At 37.0% G+C, this 25,582-nt stretch overlaps 1 protein-coding gene across 1 annotated transcript in view; it reads right to left on the bottom strand.

The window, feature by feature from the left end:
• The window catches only part of SLC18A2 (solute carrier family 18 member A2), a 32,824-nt gene extending 10,144 nt beyond the window's left edge, over positions 1 to 22,680 (bottom strand). The window contains exons 1-9 of the mRNA XM_015815223.1: positions 22,560 to 22,680; positions 17,457 to 17,811; positions 13,738 to 13,796; positions 12,837 to 12,920; positions 12,148 to 12,240; positions 10,214 to 10,303; positions 9,690 to 9,733; positions 9,551 to 9,611; positions 3,554 to 3,649 (exon numbers count right to left, since the gene is read on the bottom strand). Coding sequence (XP_015670709.1) covers positions 3,554 to 3,649; positions 9,551 to 9,611; positions 9,690 to 9,733; positions 10,214 to 10,303; positions 12,148 to 12,240; positions 12,837 to 12,920; positions 13,738 to 13,796; positions 17,457 to 17,811; positions 22,560 to 22,680 — 1,003 coding nt within the window. The remainder of the gene's footprint in view (positions 1 to 3,553; positions 3,650 to 9,550; positions 9,612 to 9,689; positions 9,734 to 10,213; positions 10,304 to 12,147; positions 12,241 to 12,836; positions 12,921 to 13,737; positions 13,797 to 17,456; positions 17,812 to 22,559) is intronic.
• Between the last annotated feature and the right edge of the window lie 2,902 nt (positions 22,681 to 25,582).

Genomic DNA, 25,582 nt, shown 5'->3' with positions numbered 1-25,582 from the left:
TTAAGGTGTTAGTTACCACCTTTAAAGCGCTCCATGGCATCGGACCTGGATATCTCCGAGACCGCCTTCTGCCACAGATTTCCTCTCACAGACCAGTACGCTCCCACAGAGCGGGCCTCCTCAGGGTGCCGTCGGCCAAGCAGTGTCGGCTGGCGACCCCCAGGGGGAGGGCCTTCTCTGTGGGTGCCCCCACCCTCTGAAACGAACTACCCCCCGAGATCCGGACGATTCCGGATCTCCTATCTTTTCGCCGCGCCCTCAAGACATGGCTTTTTCAGCAAGCGGGTCTGGCCTAGGGAGAATTTTAAATAGGGACAATTTTTAATCAGAATTTTAATTAACACAGCGTTAAATATTTGTTTTTAATTGGCTTTTATTGGGGACAATGTTTGTGTTGTTTTAATATGCTGTGAGCGGCCCTGAGTCCTGTAGGGAGAAGGGCGGCATACAAGTTTAATTAATAATAATAATAATAATAATAATAATAATAATAATAATAATAATAATAATAATAATAATAATTCATATCCTTTCTCTGTTGCCTTTTTTCTAAACAAAAGACTCCTAAAAATTGTAGCCTTTTCTCACAGGGAAGGTTTTCTGAGCAGTTGGTTACTCTCTTATACACTTTTTTCTTCTATTTTTTTCTTTTCCGAAATGGTGACCAATACACAGTATTCCAGATGCATCATACCATACATTTGCATTTTTTTATCTTTTGTTTTTTAAAATACAAGCAAAATACCAAGATAACTATAATAAGTTTAAACTGAACAATCTAAACAAATAAAAATGATAAAAAAGAAAGAGAAAAAAGGAGGGGAAAGAAAATGAACATATTCTATTTTATATATTACAGTTAGTCACTGGTTTTCAAATATACCATATGGTGTTACAATCAGTTACAAAATATTTTTGCAATAACATCTATGCCAGAAAACACATTGCTTCATTGATTGTTTAGAATAACAAATACTGCCTTTTCAAAAAATAGATATGATGCAAACCCTTGATATCTGGAACATTATCACTTTTTCAATTTCTCAATATTATTCTTTTAATCACCTTATCATGCATGGTCATCGAATTCCACACAGTCAACAATTCACTGGACCACACCATACGGTCAATTGCTCAGTTAAGATATAGATTCTGTGCAGCAACTTTGAAAAAGTCAAATCCCTTTTATAAAGATCCCTAGCATAGAATTGCTTTTTTAAAGTTGTTGCACAGTAAACATCTTAACTGAGCAATTAAGGAGAGTTCTTTTTCTGAGTATTACAGACATCTACACTTAAATTGAATCAGACTTGTTCTTTGCATTCTTCATATTTCTAAACCTGGAAAGAGCACTTTGACATTTGATCTATTGTCCATTGCCAGATCTGTCTTTAAGGCTAATTGTTCAAAATATCTGAAACTCCCATTTTAGGAAAGCCAAAATGAATCTGTTTAGATTTGGACAAGGGTAGGTTGAAAGGCTTTGGTTCTGACTCTGAGTTGGCCTTTTTATAAAGCTATCTTCTGTGACCCTGAGAACTACAGTCAATTCATGTTCCATCTGTGTATATAAGGGCTTTGGGGTCCCAAAGTGCATCATTTCATACATGTCTATGAAGACTCTCAATCATCCAGGTCATCCACTTATCCCAAAGTGCTTTTTCCAGAAACACAACTGGATTTTCTTGGCTTTTTCTTTGAAAATGTTTTGCTTCTCATCAGAAAATCTTCTTCAGTTTCTGCTCCTCCTTCAGAAGTGAAGAAGTTTTTTGGATGAGAAGCAAAATGTTTTCAAAGAAAAAAAAAACAAGAAAGTTCAGTTGCCTTTTGGAAAAAGCACCATTGGTCATCATTTCATACACATAAATTGATCTGCATTTATCACTTGATTGATCAGTCACCTATTTAAAGAGCTCATTCTGGATATCTTCACAATCACTCTTGGTACTGTGAACAGTTTGGTTTATGTGCTAATGAGGCCAGATTAATAGCACTGATTAATGCATTTAAAGCTTCTGTTCCCAAACAGATTCTTAAGGGATTCTATGTTTTAGTTCCCTCCACGCAGAAAACTGTCCATTTATTCCTAATTTTTGTTTTCTATTTTCTAAATAGTTAGCAATCCATAAACTGATAGTTTCTCCTATCCCATGACTAAGTTTACTAAACAGTCTTTAATAAGGGACTTTTTCTGAGACTTCAGCTAGATAATATTAGCATATGTGCTGCAGAACTGATGGGCTATTATATTTAACAAATAGATCTCTATTTGTCTGTACAACCTTTTGAACAAAAAAACAAAATAGAACCATGTTTGATGTAAGTGAGAATCCAGCAAAAGAAAGGTTGAATAGGAAAATAGGTTAGCTCAGGTTGAAAGGAAAAAAAGTTCAAAGAAAATTTATCCAGTGCTTTCCTGTGGGAAAAGCATTCAGGCAGCAACTTGGAATAGCAGTAGCATTGAGATTTATGTACAGCTTCATGGTGCTTTACAGCACTCTCTGAGTGGTTTACAAATGTCAGCATATTGCCCCCCAACAATCTGGGTCCTCATTTTACTAATCTCAGAAGGATAGAAGGCTGAAACAGTCTTGAGCCAGTCAGGATCAAACTCCTGGCAGTTCTAATCACTGCGCCACCATGACTCTTGTGCTGACTGCTCTATTCCAAGCTATTTTACTCACATGGCCCAGAGTGGAACTATTATTCAGAAGTTGGGAAGAATTTGGTGTATATAAAATTTTGCAAATGTAGTTAAATGTTATCTAATTATATAGTAGCTATGGTGGCGCAGTAGTTAGAACGCAGTATTGCAGGCTAATTCAACTCACTGCCAGAAGTTCAATCCTAACCAATTCAAGGTTGACTGAGCCTTCCATCTTTCTGAGGTCAGTAAAATGAGGACCCAGATTGTTGGGGGCAATAGGCTGACTCTGTAAACTGCTTAGAGAGAGCTGTAAAGCACTATGAATCAGTACGTAAGCCTAACTGCTATTGCTATCTATTTCTAAGGGAATATTCCAATGTTCAGAAAACCTCCACTGAGTAAAACTATTGTGCAGGTGTAGCATACATTATGTAGCATTCCTACTGTTCTCTTTATAAGGAATGTGTACAGTACATCATGGACAATCTGCCACAGTTGGGCTCTTGCCTCAGGAAAACATGTTGCATTTACTCATATGGGGAAGGCTTTCATTTCAGTGTATCATAAACAGCAGCTAAGTCACCAAAATGAAGCAGAATGACTTGTTCCCTCTCCTAAGCATGGCATTGCAAAGCATTGTAAAAGGGACTGCTTTTATTCCACAGAATCCACAAATATCTGGTTTCATTAGGTATCTGATAAAACAGGACACCCCTTTGAAATTCTGCACAGTCTCATGCTTTCCAATGCATAATGCATAAAGTAGGAGAAGTCTGGTAATCATTTTATTGGCTAAATACAGATTTCAAAAATAAAAACTGAACATATATGGTTAACAGTTTTGAGAAGGCAATCACATACACTTAGGATCAAAAATAAAATAGCTAAGATTTTGCTGCAATTTACCCAGTTGCCATTTGCTTGAGCACATTGTCTCCATCATCCAAATGGGTAAAGCTGGTTCCAGCATAGCAATTGCCATATTTGCAAAACATATTGCTCCTTGAAAAGAGATGAAAAATAGATTTCTAGAATTATTTCACTTAAATTCTAATCAATAGCTGGAAAGAGCTACGCTGACATGAAAAAATGCAGTTTGAAGAGTTGCTTGTCAAATGTACAACAATGATTATATTTAAATTGCTAGGATGGGGAAAACATTTAATCCTGTAATTTCATAAAAGTTCCACTTCTTCAAAAATGAGACAATAAGCAGCACACTATGTCAAAGACATGGAGTAAAATGTGTTATGACGTTTAGAAAATATTTTAAATCTAGCAGAGGCAATGCACAACTTTTAATACAAATAGTTTTGCTATTACTGACGCAATGATAACATGCACATTTTGTTTTAATAAAATATTTATATCTATGTAATACTTTCAATTTTCAGATGGAAATTTTATTTGATACAATACTTGAGAATGAGCACAAGAAGGAAACCAAGGAAATAAAGTCTTGTTGATTACTTACCCCAAAATAAAACAGTGGCCACATTCCCTACAAGTAGATTCAAATATAGCAAGTGTGCTGCTATTTCTGATAGACTTTCTCTTACAGCACATTATGGAGTAATACAGTTTTTACATGAAAATCTTCAGATTCTGTAACTTGGTCTTATACCACTCATGGGCTGAGTTTTAAAACAGTTTATAGCATTTTGATAATAATAAAAACTTAACTGAAAACTCAGGTTGTGATGACTTTTAAACCTTTACACTTCATCTAGTATTTCATAGCTTTTGCCCAAGAAAAAGCTCTCTTATCATACAGTTCAGCAATAAAATAACCACTGCTGTCATTCTTTGTTCAGATATGCCAAATTGTATTAGGCTGTCTATTTAGTATATCTTAAACCTTGATGTGCTCTCACCCATATGCCTAAGGGCAAGGAACAAGAATCCAATTTGTTTCTTGCAAAAATGATGATGTTGTACCTAAAATATCATAACTTAAAAAAAAAACTTTGCTTTTTTTTAAGTTCTGATGTCTTCTTGCAAAAAAAAAACAACAGCCCTGTGAGACTGCAAAATTTTCTCAAGATTGTACAATATTGTAATATTTTTTATTTTTATAAATCTGCTTAAAACAATGTTAATGTAAAATGATGTGGATGACACGTACTCTGGCACCGTGTTATATCATAAGGCAGGGGTCTTCAAACTTGGCCCTTTTATGTCTTGTGGACTTCAACTCCCAATCAACTTTGAATCAAAATGCTTCGCACATAATCAAATTAGAAAGCTACTAAAAAGGGAACAAAATACCAGGAAGAGAGAATTGGGGCACTGCCGTTTTTCCCTCATGCTTCAATGATTTACAACTTGGCATTACAATTTGGCATTCATATTTTTACACCTAATTATTATTTAAAATAACTCTTAGAGTAATTATTACCATGCAATATAATTCCTCTCCCAGAGATTACCACTCAAAAGAATAGAATAGAATAGAGCTGGAAGGGACCTTGGAGGTCTTCTAGTCTAGCCCCCTGCTTAAGCAGGAAAACCTATACCATCTCAGACAAGTGACTGTCTAGCCTCTTTTTAAAAATCTCCAGTGATGGAGTGCCCACGATTTCTGAGGGCAAGCTATTCCACTGGTTAATTGTCCTCACTGTCAGGAAGTTTCTCCTTAGTTCCAGGTTGCTTCTCTCTTTGATCAATTTCCACCCATTGTTTCTTGTCCTTCCCGCTGGTGCTTTGGTGAATAATGTGATCCTCTCTTCTTTGTGGCAGCCCCTCAAAAACTGGAATACTGCTATCATGTCTCCCCTATTTCTTCTTTTCTTTAGACTAGCCAAACCCAAGTCCTGCAGCCGTTTTTTGTATGTTTTAGTTTCCAGGTCTTTGATCCTCTTAGTTGCTCTTCTCTGATTTTTTTCCAAACTCTCAACATCTTTTTTGTGATATGGTGACCAAAATTGGTTGCAGTATTCCAGGTGTGGTCTTACTAGAGTTTTATAAAGTGGTACTAATGCCTTGTGTGATCTTGATTCTATGCCTCTGTTTATACAATCCAGGATCGTATTAGCTTTTTTGACTGCTGCTGCACACTGCTGGCTCATGGTTAAGTGATCGTCCACTAGGACTCCAAGGTCCCTCTCACAGTTACTGTTTTTAAGCTAGGTCTTGCCCATTCTGTACTTGTATCTTTGATTTTTTTTGTACCTAAATGTAAAACTTTGCTTTTCTCTACATTGAAACTCATTTTGTTGGATAGGGCCCATTGTTTAAGTTTGTCAAGATCTTTTTTGATCCTGAGTTTGTCTTTTGGGGTGTTGCCAGTTTGGTGTCATCTGCAAATTTGATGAGTTCACCATCAATTCCCTCATCTAAGTCATTGATGAAGATATTGAAGAGTACTGAGCCTAGGACGGAACCTTGTGGTATCCCACTGCTTGCTTCTCTCCATGTGGATGTAGTGCCATTGAGGACTACTCTTTGAGTACAGTTTGCCAGCCAGCTACAGATCTATCTGGTGATGATATTGTCTATTCCACCTTTTTCTAGCTTACCAAGGAGTAGATTGTGGTCTATTTATCAAATGCCTTACTGAGATCTAAGTATACTACATCCACAGCATTTCTCTGGTCTACTAGTTTAGTCACTTTATCAAAGAATGAAATAAGATTGGTTTGGCATGATTTGCTTTTAACAAACCCATGCTGGCTACTAGTTATAACTTTGCTTCTAGTTGTTTGCAGATCTGTTTTTTGATTATCTTTTCTAGGATCTTCCCAGGTATTGATGTTAAACTGATTGGGCTGTAGTTTCCTGGGTCTGTTTTTTCCCCCCTTTCTTGAAGATGGGAACCACATCAGCCCTTTTCCAATCCTCAGGTACTTTCCCTGTGCTCCAGGATTTTTGAAAGATATGGTGCAATGGTTCTGACATAACATCTGCCAGCTCCTTCAGAACTCTGGGATGTAATCTGTCAGGCCCTGGTGATTTATGTTCGTTGAGGTCGGATAGGTGTTCTCTTGCCATTTTCTTGCTTATTTTAATTTTTGTTTCTAATTTGTCTTTTGCAGTGTTTTTTTTTTATTTATTGGGCTATGGTTTCTTTTTGTGTGAAGACTGATATAAAGTATGAGTTAAGCAGCTCTGCTTTCTCCCTGTTGCCTGTTATTTCCTTGCCATCATCTCTCCTTAGTGGACCTACAGTTTCCTTGACTTTTTTCTTGTTGTTAATATGTTGGAAGAAACTTTTTTTATTATCCATGATTTTTGTTGCAAGTCTTTGTTCATTCTGAGCCTTTGCTTTCCTGACTTCATCTTTACATGTTCTGGCTGTCTGCTGATAATCGGCCTTAGTTATGTGCCCCTCTTTCCATTTTTTGTATTTGTCTTTTTTCAGTTTGTCAGAGAGATCTTTGAGCAGCCATGCTGGTTTCTTCTTGAATTTCTTATTTTTCTTTTTCAGTCATATTGTGCTGGTCTGGGCTTTTATGATCGCATTTTTCAGAGTTTCCCACGCTTCTTGACTTGTTTTCTCCTTTAGGATTTTCATCCATGGGATCTTTTCTAGGTTCTCTCTGAGTTTGTTAAAGTCAGCTCTTTTGGAGTTCAAGACACTGGTTGGATTGTTTTCTATTGCTAGTGTTTGCATTATATTAAGTTTCAGTATGATGTGGTCACTTTCGCCCAAGGTTCCGGCAACTTCAACTCTCTTGATCACTTCTTCTTTTAGTTAGAATTAAGTCCAGAATGGCTTTACGCCGAGTTCCGTCCTCCACCTTTTGGATGACAAAGTTGTCGGCTAAGTTGGTTAGGAACCTGTTTGATCTCCAGCTCGCTGCAAAGTTTGTCTCCCAGTTGATATCTGGATAGTTGAAGTCTCCCATTACTATTGTGGCATGCTTCCTACATACATTTGTTAACTGGTTGGCAAAGAATCCATCTATTTCTTCTGATTGGTTGGGTGGCCTGTAATATACACATGGTAATGTCACTTTTTTTCTCTTTTATATTATATGCATTCTGGAGAGATTTTATCTTTGATCATGTGTGTTTCTGTAGATATGTAGTGTTGTCTTACATATAGTGCAACTCCTCCTCCTCTTTTTGTAGACCTGTTTCTTTTGAACAATTTATATACATCCATCAGTCCATTCCATTCATGGGTTTCGTCCCACCAGGTTTCTGTAATTACCAACTATGTCATACCCTCCCTCGTGTACTATTGCTTCTAGTTCACCCTGTTTGTTCCCAAGCTTTGAGCATTTGTATATAAGCATTTAAGGCTTTTATGCCTGTCCGTGGGTATGTTTCAGTTAATTGGTCCTGGACAAATAAGGTTGGACTGCTTCTTCCAGTTAATGTTCAGCAAACAGAAACTCACATACTTTAGTTGTGTAGATGAAGCTAGTATTTGTGTGACAAGGTTGAAGGAAACAAAAAGGGAAGACAGTAGAAAATATAAACAAAATCAAAGAAAATCACTGGAAAGCTCTTGGAAGAGCTGTGAATTATTACTGAGGATAGTAGACATCAGTTCATATATTCAACTAGAGGTTTAACCCACTCCAGTAGTGCATATCTAATAGAATTCCACACAAGACATATGATAAAGAATGTATATTTTAAGTTTAATACAAAGGGAAAATGAGAAAACTGTAGGTTACAATTAAAATTAATGAATATTTCTTCCAAAAGAAACATGTTCCTTTAATTTAAATGATATTTAAGTATGTCTAATTATCTCCCCCATTTTTTAATTTCCCCACTTAAATTTTCCAGCCTAGTTTTTCTAACACTACAAAGTGCTTGGGAAGAGGCCAGCTGCATGTAAATCAACACTCCGAAGCATTAATTCAAAAACTTTTCAGTAGTATTTGACAAACACAGGGAAATACAATTTCAGTTTAGTATACTTTAAAACACATAATTGTGTATTGTTATCATGGCTGTAATTGTGAGACCTTTCCTAATTATTTAGTAAGTGGTACAATGGTTTTGTATGTCCTATTGCTCAAGTGGCCTAGTAATTTAGATGCAAATTCTGTGCAACAAGGTAATGTTGTTATTCTCATTCACTCCACTTAAAATGTACACATGTACTGTACAGCTGCACAAAATCTCCAGAAAAAAAAGCTAAGGGCAAATAATTGGGACAAGTGACCAATCACTCCTTCAGATCGCCCTGAAGAAAACTGCACAACAGCAACAACAACATGAAAACAAAAAGCATAGATCAAAAAGGATAATTGTGAAGAAATAATGGGTTCTGGGGATATCAAACTGAAGAGACCTAAAGATAGTATAGATCTGGGGCAAAGGAGGGTTTAAAAATTGGAAATGCAAAAGTATATAACCAGTGCTTGCTGTTGTAAGAGAAAAAAATCAGAAGCCAGGATAATAGGAAATACAATATCACTAAACTTCTCATTGAGGACCTCTCAAGAAACATCGGAGAAAAAATAATGCTATACTGAATCTGACAACCATATAGAGAAGTTCATGAATGGTTCTATAAAGCTTTGTTGCATAAATTTTGCTACCTGGGATATGGGATTTTCTTTGTGATTCCTAATTAGCATGAATAATTCTCTTGCCACTCACCAAATGTCCTGAATTCAATTCCACCTGAGTTTACCAAAGGTAATTTTACTTTTTTTAAAAAGGGCTGGAAATAGCACTAACTCTGAAATAACCTTTCTTCAAAAGTAAAAATAGTGATTAGCTGCAACACAGAACTTATCCATGGAGGAGAAGGAGGAAGAGGGAGGAAGAGGATGAGAAGGAGGAAGAAAAGAAGGAATAGCACTGAAGGTAATAGTAGAGAGTATCTGGTTTTGAATGCTGAAATATTTTTTTTTTATTTCATTTTTCAAGTGACCTCTCAAATTCAGAAAACAGCCGTATATTTTAAAAATGCAACTATGTAAAATTCAAAAATACCTGCAGCAATAAGAATGTATGGGTCTCTCAAGAGGGTCAGTAATGATGCTCCTTTTTGACTCTGTTAAAATAATTAAAAAAGAGTTTTATAAAAAGGGTGAAATACGCATTCTTTTAAAAAGTTATTCAAAGTACTTACTTCTGGCTGTATCTTAGACGGCTGTAAAACTAGCAATTGTATTGCTGCAAACAAAACAAAAAGGAACTTTTTACTCTATAGGTTGTAATTAAATCATAACACTGTATATGAAATCATAAGTCCTAGACTTGCAACAGTTCATTTAGTGACCATTCAAAGTTACAATGGCACTGAAAGAAGTGACTTATGATCATTTTTCACACTTATGACCATTGCAACATCCCTAAGATCATGCAATCAAAATTCAGACGTTTGGCAACTGGTTCATATTTGTGACGGTCACAGGGGTCCCGGGGTCATGTGATCACATTTTGCAACCCTCTGACAAGCAAAGTCAAGGCCAGATTCATTGAACGACTGGGTTGCTAACTTAACAATTATGATGATTCCCTTAATGATGATTCACTGTGGCAAGAAAAGTCATAAAACTGGACAAAACTCACTTTAAAAATGTCTCACTTAGCGACAGAAATTTGGGGCTCAATTGTGGTTGTAAGTTGAGGACAACCTGTTTTTTGACTTACCTCCATCAAAAAGAGCCAAGGCTGCTAACACCAGGAAGGGGGCTGCCTTCCCAACAAATTCATACATTACACTTCCAAATGGTGGACCCACTATGAAAAAAACACACCAAAGTCACATTTCTTCATAAATATTTAGATTCTAGTAAGATATTTGGCCAAATATCAACAATAATGAAGGGCAATTCTATAAGTAGATAAATATTGCATCTGCCCTTTAGGTTAAAAGCTCATTTTTAATGAGGAAAGTTTTAATCTAAAATAAGGCAGAGAAAGCATGCAAGGCCATGGCACTGGGGATTCTTTCCTGCAGCTTAAAATAGCTGTACTCTGGGTCATGTGAAGACAGAATAGGGCAGGGGTAGGCAACCTTGGCTCTTTTGTGACTCGTGGACTTCAACTCCCAGAATTCCTGAGCCAGCATGGCTCAGCTTGGAAACCTCTCCCTTTCCCCTCAGCATGGCTGGCTCAGGAATTCTGGGAGTTGAAGTCCTCGAGTCATAAAAGAGCCAAGGTTGCTTGCCCCTGGAATAGGGGAAGGATGGATCAGTCAGCTGCATTCAGAGCCACTGCCCAACCTAGCTCTCATACAGCGATTCAAAGGGGAATGTTCTTGATTTTTTTACCCCCACAGCCATCAGCCCAATATGGTCCATTTTCAAACTTGATTTTCCTTCTACCCCAACACCCAATTTGGCTCATTCCATTTTATTTTTAGATAATTATCCTGCCATCGGACAGTTCTTAATCCATAATTTATTTTCAACATTCAGCTGATTGAAAGGAATAAAAAAAGATCATTCTACTGAATCATTTGGGACATGGAGTAGCTGTTCACAGAAATGCTTGCCTTATTGAGTGTGCAGTTGCCCATACTCCATACATTTTTCAATTATATATCAAATATAGCAGTATATGATAAAAATTCAAGTATGTCTAGGCAACTATTGCTTTGCTACTTGTTAAGTATCTAAAACTAGAAAATGGAAGGGAGACACAATTATATACTGTATTCAGTATATTGGCAACTCAGAGTCAGTTTGGTGTAATTATTAAGGCCCCAGGGTAGAAACTGGGAAACTGTGAGTTCTAGTCCCACCTTAGGCACAAAATTAGTTAGGCAACTTTGGGCCAGTCACTTCCTCTCTGCCTGAGAAAAAGGCAATGGCAAACCATTTCTGAAAATGTTCCAAGAAACAGGGACTTGTCCAGGCAGTCACCAGGAGTCAAAATTTTCTTCATAGTATGGGTTTATCTTCTCTTTTTGTGTATGTACAACTAAATTCTTCGACAAGCCAACAAAATAATTCTGAGTCAAATAATCTAATAGCCTATTCCTTTATTCAGATGTTAGTATTTATAAGTTCAATGGCATTGAGTATAACGTAACTGTGAAAAAATTCATAGCCTGAGGGACTAATTAAATATGCATTTAGTTGGGAGAAAGAAGGACTGGCTATAAAGTAGCACTGTTGATTGGAAAAAAAATGGCATATAAAATTTCTAAAATTGCATACAGTTCATGAACAACAGTTCATTTAGTGACCATTCAAAGTTACAATGGCACTGAAAAAAGTGAGTTATGAGCGCTTTTCGCACTTACAACCACTGTAGCATCCCCATGGTTACATGATCAAAATTCAGATGCTGGGCAAGTGGTTCATATTTATGACGGTTGCAGTGTCCCAAGGTTATGTGATCACCTTCAGTGACCTTCTGACAAGCAAAGTCAATGGGGAATCCAGATTCACTTAACATGCCAAGTTACTAATTTAATAAATGCAATGATTCACTTAACAACTGTGGCAAGAAAAGTCGTAAAATGCGGCACACTCACTTAACAAATGTTTCACTTAGCAACATAAATTTTGGGCTTGATTGTGGTCGTAACCCGAGGACTACCTGTATTCTGATCCAGGGAATGTTGCCATACTGACCTAATACCCCCAAGGCCAAGCCTCCCAAGGCAGTCCCCATTGCATTGCCTCTTTCTTCATCATCGGTATAGACACTGGCTAGCATACCCATCCCTGCATAAAAAGAAAAGCAAAATAAAAATCACTAGACTTGTCTTCGGCAGACAGGAAATTACACTAAGATATGAACAATCACCTGTGAAACATTTATCTTCACACATCCAATAAACTGTCCTTTGGAAAATCTCTTAAGATCAGGGAGGGAGGGGTGAGAAGTCTCTCCAATGTAGCCTCTTTAAGGCAATGGGGCCGTTAATAAAGGAAAGAGATGCCTTTTTTAAAAAAAACTTGCTCTTTTCTTTGCAACCCTTTACCAGAAAGTGGTATGCAGGAAAGGAAAATGGATATAATCTGGAATTCTCAAAAACGTGAAGAATTCCATCTAGAAATCTAGAATGTCTGCAACACACTCTAAATGACATAGTACGTATTAAAACTAACCCAATCTGAAAAATGATTTTAAAGTTTTTAAAAGCAGAAGAAAACATCATACTCATTCTTAAGAAATTCAGCGCTGTTTATAATGAGAGACCTCATCTAGTTGTATAAAAATAATGACAATAAAATGGTTTGCAATTTGATCATATCCTTAGTAAAGAAAAGAATAAACAGCAATAGCATCTACGCTGATGTACATGTTAGAAACCTACCAGCTACAGAAGAACAAGATGAACCCACACCTTGGAGAGCTCTTGCAATCACGAGTAATTTATAGCTTTCTGAAAAGGCAAACACTGGGGGCGGGGGGGGGGGAAGGCAGAAGAAAGCATTAAAAAAAGGATTCACTCAATCTAAATTTAAAGGTTAAAGCTTTTTATATACTCTATGATTAACACTCATTTAATCTAGTTTTCTGTAACTATCATGTGAATTTCAATGCTAACTGCATTATTTTCTTTTATTTCATTTAGAGTTATTATTGCTAAAATGTTTAGCCTCTTGGTGACACAATATAAATGTAGAAAGCTTCTTATCAAAGCAATATTTGTTCCAATATTTCACAATACCGTCCCATAGCCAAGATACAATTTAACTGGTTTAGGAGGTTTTTTTCCCTGAAAATGGACAAGCAATTTCCAAGCCTCTGTGGGGAATACGCATTGCTGTATAATAAATAGAATAATTCAATTGAAGGAACCACTCCAATGAATGAGAGACATTCAAGGGCATTCCTCTTTCCATTGGGCTATGGTTGCTTTTCATCTGGCAAGTAAGAAAAGGCAAGATTAAAGTGCCTTATTTTTCTACACACTCTCTCCCTTCTGGTTCAACGGTATGGACTGTATAAGAAAACATTTCAGCTCAAAGCATGCCTTAAACAACATGGCAAAGGGAATGGCTGTATTAACACTACATTATTATGGCACAGTTAGAATCTGTGGAAAGAAGTCTTGTCTTCATTGATGTTTTAACCAACAATTCTCTAGTGAAAGCTTCATATATTCTTAGAACCAAAGGATATCCAGATTTGACAATTCAAAACAGTGTTTTGTTCCCATCTCTCCTTCTCTTCTGTAATACTTGGGGATATAGGAGAAAAACAACACTTACTTATTGTTGAAATAAACATGATGCAGAAGCCAGCAAACATGGGGACCTGATAACCTATCCTGGAAAAGAAAATTAATACCAAATTTTGACTTTTTACATATGTTTTTCTATATCTACAATAGCTGTTTCCTTTTTTTAGGAAGCTGAAAATAATATTTTATAACAGAACTAGGCAACTTTTTGAAGGTCAGAGAAGAATTTTGAGGGGGCAAGCATCTTGAAGACATGTTGCTCATGTAAAATGAGTGAAAGCACAAAAGAATTTCATATTTTTGCCAGACTGCAAGTTTTGTTTATTTCAGCGAGGGTGAAATAAATTCTTGTTCTTACCTTCAATTAACTCTGTCTGTTATATATTACAAATGTATAAGTGCATTCAAGAAATTGGCTTCAGTGAGAAAACACAGCATACATCAGTGCAAAACTTTTAATATTGAAACAAGACTTCATAATACTATAGCCAATGGTGGTTGACCTTTGTGAGAGTATTGTGATGCAAACCTATGACTTCTGCATGGACCCAAATGATAATCAGAAATCTCTTTACAGATTTCTACAGATTATAAATCAAAACTCACAATTAATTTTATTAACTTAGCATACAACCACGTATCAATAATGCATTAGTACCATTAGAGAAATACAGAAATAGAAGGAGTACAGAGATGTACACATATATTCTCTGGTGTTTCGGGAGATGTTTCTGCATGAGATGCTAAAACAAGTAAAGCCCGAGGCCATTCTCTGTTAATTCTTCATCAAAACATCAGTTCAGCACCAGATGATATAAATGCAACTTACTATGATTTGCACCCCATGAAAATAAAAGAAGGAAACTTACAGACAAGTTTGTGCAACAATGGTTTTTCCACCACAATTGCCCCACTCTTTTCTAATCTGCTCGGATCACAGCATGGTTGGTTTTGCTGGGAACCATTAAAAAGGGAAAAAGGCAAACCATTCTGGTAATCCTGCTAAGGAAACTACATAGCTACAATCATTAGGAGTTGAGCTAAACTAAGGAGGGAACTATACTTACTTTTATAAAAGACTGGAAACACTTTATGATTATTTTTTTTTTGCTGAAAATGAATAAACACGAACTAGTGATTTCAGTATTCATTGATTAAAACGGTTTGTATAAGGGAAGAAGGAAACCATGATATTTAATTCAGAAGGGGAGAGAGAAATGTCAATTATTATGTTTATAATTGCCCAAAAGAAAACCAGAAGTGCTCCTTTTGAATTCTTTCTTTTTCTTTTGTTATCTTTTACTTTTTTTCACTCTTTTATACCTTTCCTACTATTTCTTTTTATGTTGCTGTAGTTTCTTAAACTGTTCTTCTAATAAAAAAAAAACCCTTTTTAAAAAAGGAGCTGAGCTGAACTCAAGGGCATCTCTCATTCAAATGAACATGCAGTTGCATCTAACATACCTACATAAATTAGACCTAACCATTCCTGGATCTGTATGTTTACATTAGACTTTTCCATCCATATATTGTGAGCCCATTCAAAATGTGAGCCAGGTTTCCTATATTACTCTGAATAAAAAATAGTCCTGCTTTCTTAAAGTAACACAACAGTAATACTTAGCAGATTTTAATATTCAAAGTGCCCTGTAAATCTTATCCTGCTCTCCTGCTATTTCATCTAAAACAACTATTTTATTTATTTTATTTTAAATAACAGCAAGGCATAGGCTCAGCGTTCATTCTATCCTTGCACTTTTGATTTCCTAATGTTTTAGACTTTTCAGTTGAGAATTTGGCTGATAAAATTGCTATTGCTTTTGATATAGCTTTACTATTATATGTGCTTTGGTTTTATTTCTTGTAGTCAATATGGTGGGACATCCTATATAACATATACTGTATAAGTATAATTAATAATAAAATAATAATCATAATGGCTTTAAAAAACCTGATTTACATTACATAAAATAGATCATCATGTGCTGCGGTGCCTTATGAGAAAACACAAATGCTGGGCTCTGCCTCACCAACCTACTCCATTCTTTCAGTAAGTTTAAAATAACAAAGCAATATCACAACTAGATAACTAACAGTAACCAAGAAAATTACGTGGGTCACGTCAATGAAAAACCAGGATCCACAAACACCGGCTGGCAGTCAAATGCCACAATCCCAAATCCTTAATCTCTATCCACACCGACACCAAATGGCACCAGTTCGATTGGAGTAACATAAAAATCATCGGCCATGCTACTACCCACCACACTCATGACTTCATTGAAGTCTGGCACTCCACAAGCAATTCCATCAAGAGACACATCGACCTACAACCAGCCTATGAACCCCCTCAGAATCAACCACACGGCCAACCAAAGACAGCACCGACCCTCAATCAACCCTCCCACCAGCAGTTCACCTCCCAATGACCCTGGCCTGATGTAACCTCCCCATCACAAGACCCATCACAAGACTCACTGATGACTCACACTCACCGATCACATGACTCATCACAAGATCCTCACTCAATACACGCACACCTGAAGCCCTTATAAACAGAAGAACACTAACACTGACATCCCCTAAACTCTGCTGAAGATGCTACTTAGCCTGGTAATGAAATGTTCAGAAACCAACCCACAAGCTCGGAGAACGAACTTTCACCCTCACAACTCTAGTGGCCCAACCAGAGCCCTGACTTGAACCCTATTGAACATCTCTGGAGGGACCTGAGAATGGCTGTCCACTGACAGTTGCCATCCAATCTGACTGAGTTTGAGAGGATTTGCAAGGAAGAATGGCAGAAAATCCCTCAATCCAGGTGTGCAAAGCTTGTCATGCCATACCCAAAAAGACTTGAGGCTGTAATTCCTGCCAAAGGTGCTTCAACGAAGTACTGAATGAAGGGTCTAAATACTTATGCTAATGTGATATTTCAGTTTTACCTTTTAATAAATTTGCAGACATTTCAAAAATTCTGTTTTCACTTTGTCATTATGGGGTATTGAGTATAGATTAATGAGAAAAAAGTGAATTTCAACAGTTGTAGAATCAGGCTGCAGCATAACAACATTGACAAAAGTGAAGAGGGTCTGAATATTCTCTGAATGCACTGTATATACCGCTCCATAGTGCTTTACAGCACTCTCTGAGTGGTTTACAAAATCAGCATATTGCCCCCAACAATCTGGCTCCTCATTTTACTGACTTCAGAAGGATGGAAGACTGAGTCAAGATTGAACTCTTGGCTATGGGCAGAGTTAGCCTGCAGTACTACATTCTAACAATTGCATCATCAAATGCACAACAAGCTACCTTAGGAGGGTGTTCTTTGAAAAGTAACATAAATATGTTTACAATAAAATATATATTTGAAAGCTTAGCTGGAAGGAAGTGCATAATTTTCACTCACCACTTCCATATTATTACTGAAGAGCTTGCAACAGTTTTACTCCTTCTACAAACACATCTATCTATGGGTGCCAGTCAAAAAGCAGAGAAGGAACAAAGTTAAAAATTATTTCAAATAAAATAGATGGTAAATAGAAGACTGACTTACTTAGAGATGATATAGTGCAGGTTTATTAGCAATTCATTTTAATAATATGTATCAGTGAAAGCAACCAATAAATTAATAAGAAATAAGACACACACATAATAAAGCAATTATTTCTCTAAAAAACAAATACACAGGTAAATAGAACAAATGAAATATATTTTATTACGTAAGGAAAAAGGAAAACATACCTGTTTGTCATTGGTCCTATAAAAGGGTTAGTAAGGAATTGGACAGTTGCTTTGGAAGCAAAAAGCAAACCAACTTCTACATTTTCATTCACCAATTCTTTGTCTTTCTTTGGACAGTCTGATGGAGTTGTCGTAGTTATATTGATCACCGTTTGCTCTGTCTGAGCATGATAATCATCTTCTGGCCTTGCTCTTTCAGAATTATTTCCAGTAACTATAGTTGAATTGTCATAATAAGAAAAGATGCTGTGCAATCTGTTCGGGTTGACCGAAGGAGTCTCTGGTCTAATAGTTTGGACATCCGTTATATTTTTGGGGTGTCTAATGCTATACAAATAACTTGGTATTATTGGCACTGAAAATGAAAAGAGAACAATTGTCACATAAAGGCATATACACATGTCATTATTAAACATAACAAAAATAAGCACAAGGCTGCATCTTTTCTTTCATAAAAATCATGAATGAAAAAAATAGCTAGTTTTCAGAACTTTTCATCATGGAGAAATTATTGTGTTTGGTTTTATCAAAATAATTTTATGTCAACAGAGAAGCTAGGAAAAGCAGTTAAATTTGATCAAATTTTGTACTCTCTGATACCTGTGTCCAGGCTTTTCATTTTTCTTCATATTTAATCTTATAAGTGAATTGTTTTATCATTTCAATTTAATTTAATTCCTAACACCTTCTAATATTTGCATGATATTTGAAAATGCATTTCATATTTGTATTGTTATACAGCATTATTATTATTTTAATAAAGCACAAAAACCAGCTGTATCATAATCAAGGCAATTTAGTTTATAAGATAGTTCTAAAAAATTTGAAAACATAGCTATTTGACTAGTTTGTTTCCATTTATACAAGAATACTGATGAAGAAAGAAAAACCCACAAGTTCATTCATAAAATGATTAGAATTCAAGTAGCCGCTCACTCTTTTCTATATTGGATGAAAAAATGTGATAAGATTTATAAATAGTAGTAGTAGTAGTAGTAGTAGTAGTAGTAGTAGTAGTAGTAGTAGTAGTAGTAGTAGTAGTAAAGTTGGAAGGGACCTTGGAGGTCATCTAGTCCAACCCCCTGTTCAGCCAGGAAACCCTATACCATTTCGGACAAATGGCTGTCCAGTCTCTTCTTAAAATATTCAATCCAACATCAAATTTCAACAAAAAGATTAATAGAATTGAGGAAAAATATATTCAAGTCTTCCCCAATTTCCTCAGAATTCTGCAAAAGTATTCCCCATATGGTTGAAATAGGGAGTTGAATTTAAAAATGCAAAAACATCTAAAAACTTGATATTAAACATTATGTGTAAGCTGATTTTTGCTTGCCCCAGGCATTAATATAACTATGATTTTAATAAAATGCTTCCAATCTTTTAAAAGCTAAAGATTAAAATCATATGCATGTTATGCCCTTATTCATTAATATGTCCTTTATTCACAGCAATTGTTTCCAGCCCAAGGTATAAACATCAAATAAACATCCTAATCAGAACAAACACAATAAACATCAAACATAGAAGCAAAAAGGTTACAATGACAAATCAGCCTCTATAAAGTTCATCTGGAAACAAAATACTAGGCATATAAAAATAACAATAGCCTGGTATGTAAATGAATTCAATATTGATACCAATTACGGTAGTTGTCCAGGAAACACCACAGAAAAAGGACAAGTTCCCCTCTTCATAACGGAGTTCAAGGACCTACTATTGTATCTGTTATACTTTTAGTTATTTCAGTAAAAGAAGCTTCTTTTTCTTTTTGTAAAACTGCTAAATAAAATATAAATAAGGAAATAAATAGCAATGATATTTTTAGTCTTGACTTTCGTAACTGGAACACAATGTAACAATTAAATACAATTGATTGCATTTGACATTTCTTCAAGAATTTTGAAAGTAAAATTATTCTTGTATTCATTCTATAAAATAATCTACTTGATCCCTGAAGAACAAGAATCAAAAATATTTATTTAGGGTTGGATTTAGACTGCTAATCTTCATTAACCTGAAAAGATTTTAGATTAACTAGTATTCCACATTAATTTCAGTTAATGTGCATTTCTGGTTTTATTAATAACTCAGTAATTAGCTTCCTATTTTTGTCAGAAACTTCTAAGATTTCAAGTAGCTCTGGAAAAGATTCAGATCTAATATTCTGAATAGTTGTTGCAATTAACAGAGACAATATTAAGGTAGATAGTCTCTCCTTCACACATTCTTTACAAGTATACATAACAGGTGTTTTCCAAGAAAAGAAATTTGATACAGTTTAATAAATTACATACAGGTCCTGTATAAATCCTGTTCAATTGCAAATCAACATACTTCAGATGAGATAGTAATTATTTTAGGAAATTAAGGAAACAGAAAGAAAATGAGTAAATATGGCAATCTGTATATGGTTGAAATTCCTAACAGCATCCTAATTATATAAATGTGTGAGAAATAAAATGAGGACTTTTAAAATAAGAGGAGTTAGGAAAAATTATTTGGCAGGGGATATTAATAACAAAATTATCAATCATTTAAATGAATCATGTTTTGCAAATGTCTGGATTTAATTACTGTATAAACAATCCTATTTATTCAGGAAACCTTTGAGTTGAGATAAGTGAATGGCCTTCAGCAAGTACGTAACTGGAAAACATTTCCGTGCTTCAAAAACTAAAAGATAATTTTGACATCAATGTAACATCAAACACATAAAAACGCTAAGATGTCAGAGCATCACCAATTCCTGTTAAAGGAAACCTAGTGGATAGGAAAGCCATAAATGGCTATTATTTATATAGCTGTTCAAATAACCACACTTGCTGGTAGGAAAAAAAACTGCAGAAAAAGGCTTATTCCACTAGGAAAAGCAAGTGAAAGTAGAATGGATGGGAACACTTGATAAGAAAAATAAGGAGGGAGTGATGATGCTAACTCGCAAAACTTAAATTATTTGGAAAATCTTTTGTCAAAGCATGACAAGGGAAAATTGCAATTTACTTCTGCATAAGAGCAGGAGAAACAGGAACAAGAAGACTACTTATTCCATTTTATGGATCTCAAATTTAATTTTACAAACTACACTGCAAAAACAACATCTAGTGAAGATTTACTTTATATCAGAACAAATTTAAATTGCCATTATAAAGTCCAATTTTAACAAGTGGTTATGAAATATGTTATGAATATGTTATGAAAATATTTCTATGTATTTCCTAAATAAACATGTAAACCATTTGACAACTACAAACTATTTCATAAGTGCATAGCTTTTCCCCATATGTCTCCTCAGAAGTCAGCTTCATTTAAATCAATGGACATATTTCCTGGTACATTGGTACAGGTTTGCTAAATTAAACTATGTTACTTTATATTGAACCAAACAATAACAATGCAGAAACAGCCATCTTCATTATGGGAATGGAGTTGGGGGAACAAAAACAAGAATTTTTCATGCTTATGCATAATTCAACAGACTTCAGAGATAATTGACAAACTACATTTAGGATATTAATCAACCCGAAGAGTCTGTTGAACTATAAGCATTTGGGGGATATTAAAATCTGATCAGCCCCTGGTGAATAACATTTGTTATTATATTGGAGTCTATAGTTGGAATTCTATGTTGTTTTTAATTTTGTCTTGATAATTGCATAGAAACTCTAGTACAGAAACAGAAATAAAACAGTGAAACTTATGGAAAGACAAAAAACAAGTACAGAGTTCCAAATGATGTTTGGGTTCTTTTAAACCTGGAAATCCAAACTAGTTAGAGCAAACATAATTATACACTATGTATGAATCCACCCAATTCATTCGACAGAGAGAAGATAAGTAATGACATGTAAAAGTTTAAAACGGTGGTTTCATTTTAATGTACGATGCATTTTCATGACAAAGTATATACAAAACCATGATTTGCATTATGAAAATGCTTAATTATTAACACAACTTGATATTTGTTTAAGTTTCTATACACTGCAGATTTCAAAATTATTCAATTGTACTCATTCTGATTTAACTACATGTTCGAATTGTCAAATCTGGGACATCAAATGGAGGACATTTCTGTGATAAAGATTTTTGTTTGTTTGTTTTTGTTAATTCCGTGAATGATTTTTCATCTTCATCATTCTTTTATTGAAGAAATGCCCCCTGTGCAATGGTATGTGAGAATGACCTTGAGAGTTGGGGCAAAAAAATGCTGCCCAGAGAATGGTCAGGTAACAAAAGGCATCGTCTACAGCTGCATAATAATGGGAGGAGAAAGAGGCTCGGAGGGACAATCGCTTGTTTCTCAGGATGAAAAGGAGAGGGTGGGAGATTTGTACTTTCAGACTTGCAAGAATTTGTTAATGTAACCTTGCAATAAAATAGAATTAGCTCCTCTGGTTGTGGTTTCCTATCTGGTTTACCTGAAAAGTTCACCACCACTGAATAAAAACGGAGGTTTTGTGTTACCTGAGGACAAATCTTGCTTCAAACTCTTGTATGGCTTATAGCAGGGGTAGGCAACCTTGACTCTTTTATGACTCGCGGACTTCAACTCCCAGAATTCCTGAGCCAGCCATGCTGGCTCAGGAATTCTGGGAGTTGCAGTCCACGAGTCATAAAAGAGCCAAGGTTGCCCACCCCTGGCTTATAACAATAAAAGAAGATACCAAATTTACGATTTTCCTATAGAATGAGTAGGTGTGAAGCCAATCCTTTATAGTAGTCCTTTTAGAATAAAGTATTTCTTCCTTTGATAAGAACGCAATGTTTAATTCTCTGATCAATGTTCATATATACAAACCAACATGCAAGCTAATTCAATTTCTTGCTGTTTCCGTAATGACTAATTGTTGTGACATGGAAAACCTAAACCCTAATCAAATAAGAGCCAAAGTCTCTTTCATCAGACATGACATGCCAACTTTTTATCTTTCCTGCCATTTTGTTTTACAAAAACCACAAAGGAAGGATGTAGCATACACAGATACGCACACAGGCACATGTACACATACACATGCACAGGCATACACATTTCATGCAGAAATTTAAGGCTATCCAGAAGCAAAGCAGTTACAATATTTATAGTATCAGGAACTTTTTACGTACCCACTACAGTCAGCAGCATGTTGTCCAAGAGCAGAGCAATGAAGACAATCAACAAGATTAATTTCCGGGACTGCCGACTCTCTCGGAGCCAATTCAGCACACTGAATTCATGCCAAGCCATGGTTTAGTTCCCTCAAATTATGGCTTATAAGGAAAACATAAAAAACAATATTTTAATGTAATCTAGAATTTTAAACTTTTCTCTCTTTTTGCTTTCATGGCACTCTTTTTAAGGAAGAACATGATTCCATAATTTGCCACCTCCACTATAGCTACATTTGTTTCTCTTCATTTTCATGGGTGTTGTTGCTGCTCCTGCTTGACTATTTCCTTATATTATCTAGCTAAGCAAGTATTTTTCTCTTATTAAGAATAAAACCATAAATGACTAACATTTCTGTCAATATTTCAACGCCAAGTTATTATACAGAAGTTATTTGCCTTTTGTTAGAGTCGGCTACCCACATGTAAACATAGCCTGTGTAAAATTTCATTAACAGTGATTTATGGAGAAGAAAAATAATCTAAAGATAAAACCAGATAGACCAGTCCATTAACATATAAAAAGATATAAAGTTGTTCATTGAACCAAGAGAAATACTTGAAACCAGATCAGAAAATCTCTCTTCGCAGGTCTGTACTGTATTTCAATGCTGAAAACAGGTGTCAAGGATGAACCCCAATATACATCTCTACATTGTTTCTGCCATTCCTTCCCAACTGTGCCCCAAAGCACACACATCCACAGTGCTCTGTCTCCAGATTAGTCCCTTGTTCCTGGATTGACAAATTCCATAAATTCCAAAGTTCTGTAATGTTAAATACAGAGAGAGAGAGAGAGAGAGAGAGAGAGAGAGAGAGAGAGAGAGAGAGAGAGAGAGATTCTTTTCTCTATGAAGATTCTAGAAGTGCCACAATTTTTTATGGCATCAGCCTTGATGGAGTATTATCCCCTTCTTGAGATGCACTGGATGGAACAGGAAGGGCCATCCCTGGGTCCATCTCCAGGTATTTCTCTATGCAGGTGATGAAATCTTGTCCACAAAAATTAAGCCGCCAGCTTGCAAATTGCTATTAAGAGACCTCATTGGTTTGGCTGCAGTCAAAAACCGATGAAGTTTGGGAGGGAGGGGAGAATTGAAGGATAGTAACCAAAGTGAATGGGATAAGTGGTGGGAACTTCGGTACTTTTTAATGCTTCGTCCGGCTCCGAAAATCCGTCTTTGTAGCGGTCTCCCCCCCACCATTCTCTCCCCGCCTCACTCGTCCGGGGCGCTCCAACATCACTCTTCGCCTATCCTCGTTTCCACCAGTTGCCTCCCCACTCATCCATCCATCCACCCACCCTGTCGCCCTTTGCCACTACTTCTCTTCCCGCCCCGGCCGCTCTTTTGACCCACCGCTTCCCTCTGCCCAGCCGGCTCCCCGCCCCTCGCTCCAAAGCGCGCCCGCGAGGTTCTCTTCACTCACCCGCACTCCTGGATTCCCGCGCCCCTCGCCCCGTCTCTCCTTCGCCGCGCGCAAAAGCCTCCGCGCGCCCTTCCCAGACGAGCAGGCTCCCCAGACGCAGCCCTGAGCTTCGCCTCGCTCGCTGCCGGAGCGCCAACGCCGCGCCAAAGAGCCCCGCTGCCTCGGAGCAGCGCCGCTTAGCAAGCTCCTCCTTGACGTCACGCCAGATTCTTATCTCTCCCCACGACTCCCTTCGATATTGCTCGCGGATGGACGCCAGCCCGGCAACCAAAGCGTTGCCTGGTTCCCCCAGCCGCCGCCCCCCAAAATTATATGTACTGCTCCCTGCTTGGGGGGGGGGCGCCTTGTTTCCTCCTCCTCCTCCTCCTCCTCCTCCTCCTTGCCCAGTTTCAAAAGTAAGTGCGTCCCTCATGCCTGGAACCAAGGAGGAAGTTGCCTTGTGGAAAACCGCTGCAGAGCCTGAGGCACTTTTTGCAAACGTCTGGCTTAGAAGCCCGAGAAGAAATAGCCCTCGCTGGCAGTGCAGATGGCTGCTCCGCCACGCTCCTCGTTGCAGCTGCTGCGCGAGCGGTAAATACTAGGCAGACCCTGTGCCAAGAGCTCATTAAGCCAGCTGGCTTCACTGGCGTCTCCATCTTCGGACGCAGTGAACAGGAGGCTGATCTGCTTTGTCTAATGTTAAAAGCAATACTTGCCTTTGGGGCTTTCCTCACTTGCGGTTTTCATCAGCACCAGATTGCCCTAGCTAGCAAGAGACCCTTTTGGCCACAGGCGCAGGCTTTTGCCTTGTTCCTGGCAGAGAATTTAATTCATTTATACCTTTCTCCTTGCTCTCCAGGGTAGCTGACACATCCTTTTAAAGAAAAACAGGTCCGGCTGCGTCAAGAAAGGAAGGTGAGGGGTTGCAAAGTGCAACCAGAAGTGGGTCTTGGCTGAGCAAGGAAGTGTGCCTAGGCTACTAGTCAGCAAGCTCTACCATCCGTGGGATTGACCAGAAATTGACCAATCACTGGTCTGAAAGTACTGGTAGCCAACTTATGAGAAGGCATCTGATGAACAAGACAGCCTGGGCGCTGGAGAGTTCTGAACAGAGAGTTCTGGTGTCATTTTTGGGAATCTATGTGATTTCTTCTCCCAGATTAGATGTCACAGTTCCAAGTCCTCCTACCACAGCTGGGATCACTTTGACCTTTACTTTCCATGTTTTGTCTAGTTCCTCCTTCGGGCCCTGGAACTTCTCCAGCTTCTCATACTCCTTTCTGATGTTGCTATCACTGGGCATTGCAACATCTATCACCACTGCTGCCTTGTATTCCGTGTCTGCTACCAAGATGTCTGGTTGAATTGCTAGTACCTAGTTGTATGTCTGGTTCTGGAAGTCCCACCACATCTTAGTCCTCTGATTCTCCATGATTTTCTGTGGAATCTCCCATTTGGCCCATATATTGTGTGGATGTTCCTGTACGCAATGCCAACTATTTGGTTGAGTCATTCAGTGTATGCTGTTCCTGCCTGCATCTCCATCCTGGTACTATGTGTTGGACTATCTCTGA

This window comes from Protobothrops mucrosquamatus, unplaced genomic scaffold (assembly GCF_001527695.2).
Source record: "Protobothrops mucrosquamatus isolate PMUCROS unplaced genomic scaffold, P.Mucros_1.0 scaffold326, whole genome shotgun sequence".
Taxonomy (NCBI): domain Eukaryota; kingdom Metazoa; phylum Chordata; class Lepidosauria; order Squamata; family Viperidae; genus Protobothrops; species Protobothrops mucrosquamatus.
This window is presented reverse-complemented; position numbering and strand designations above follow the sequence as displayed.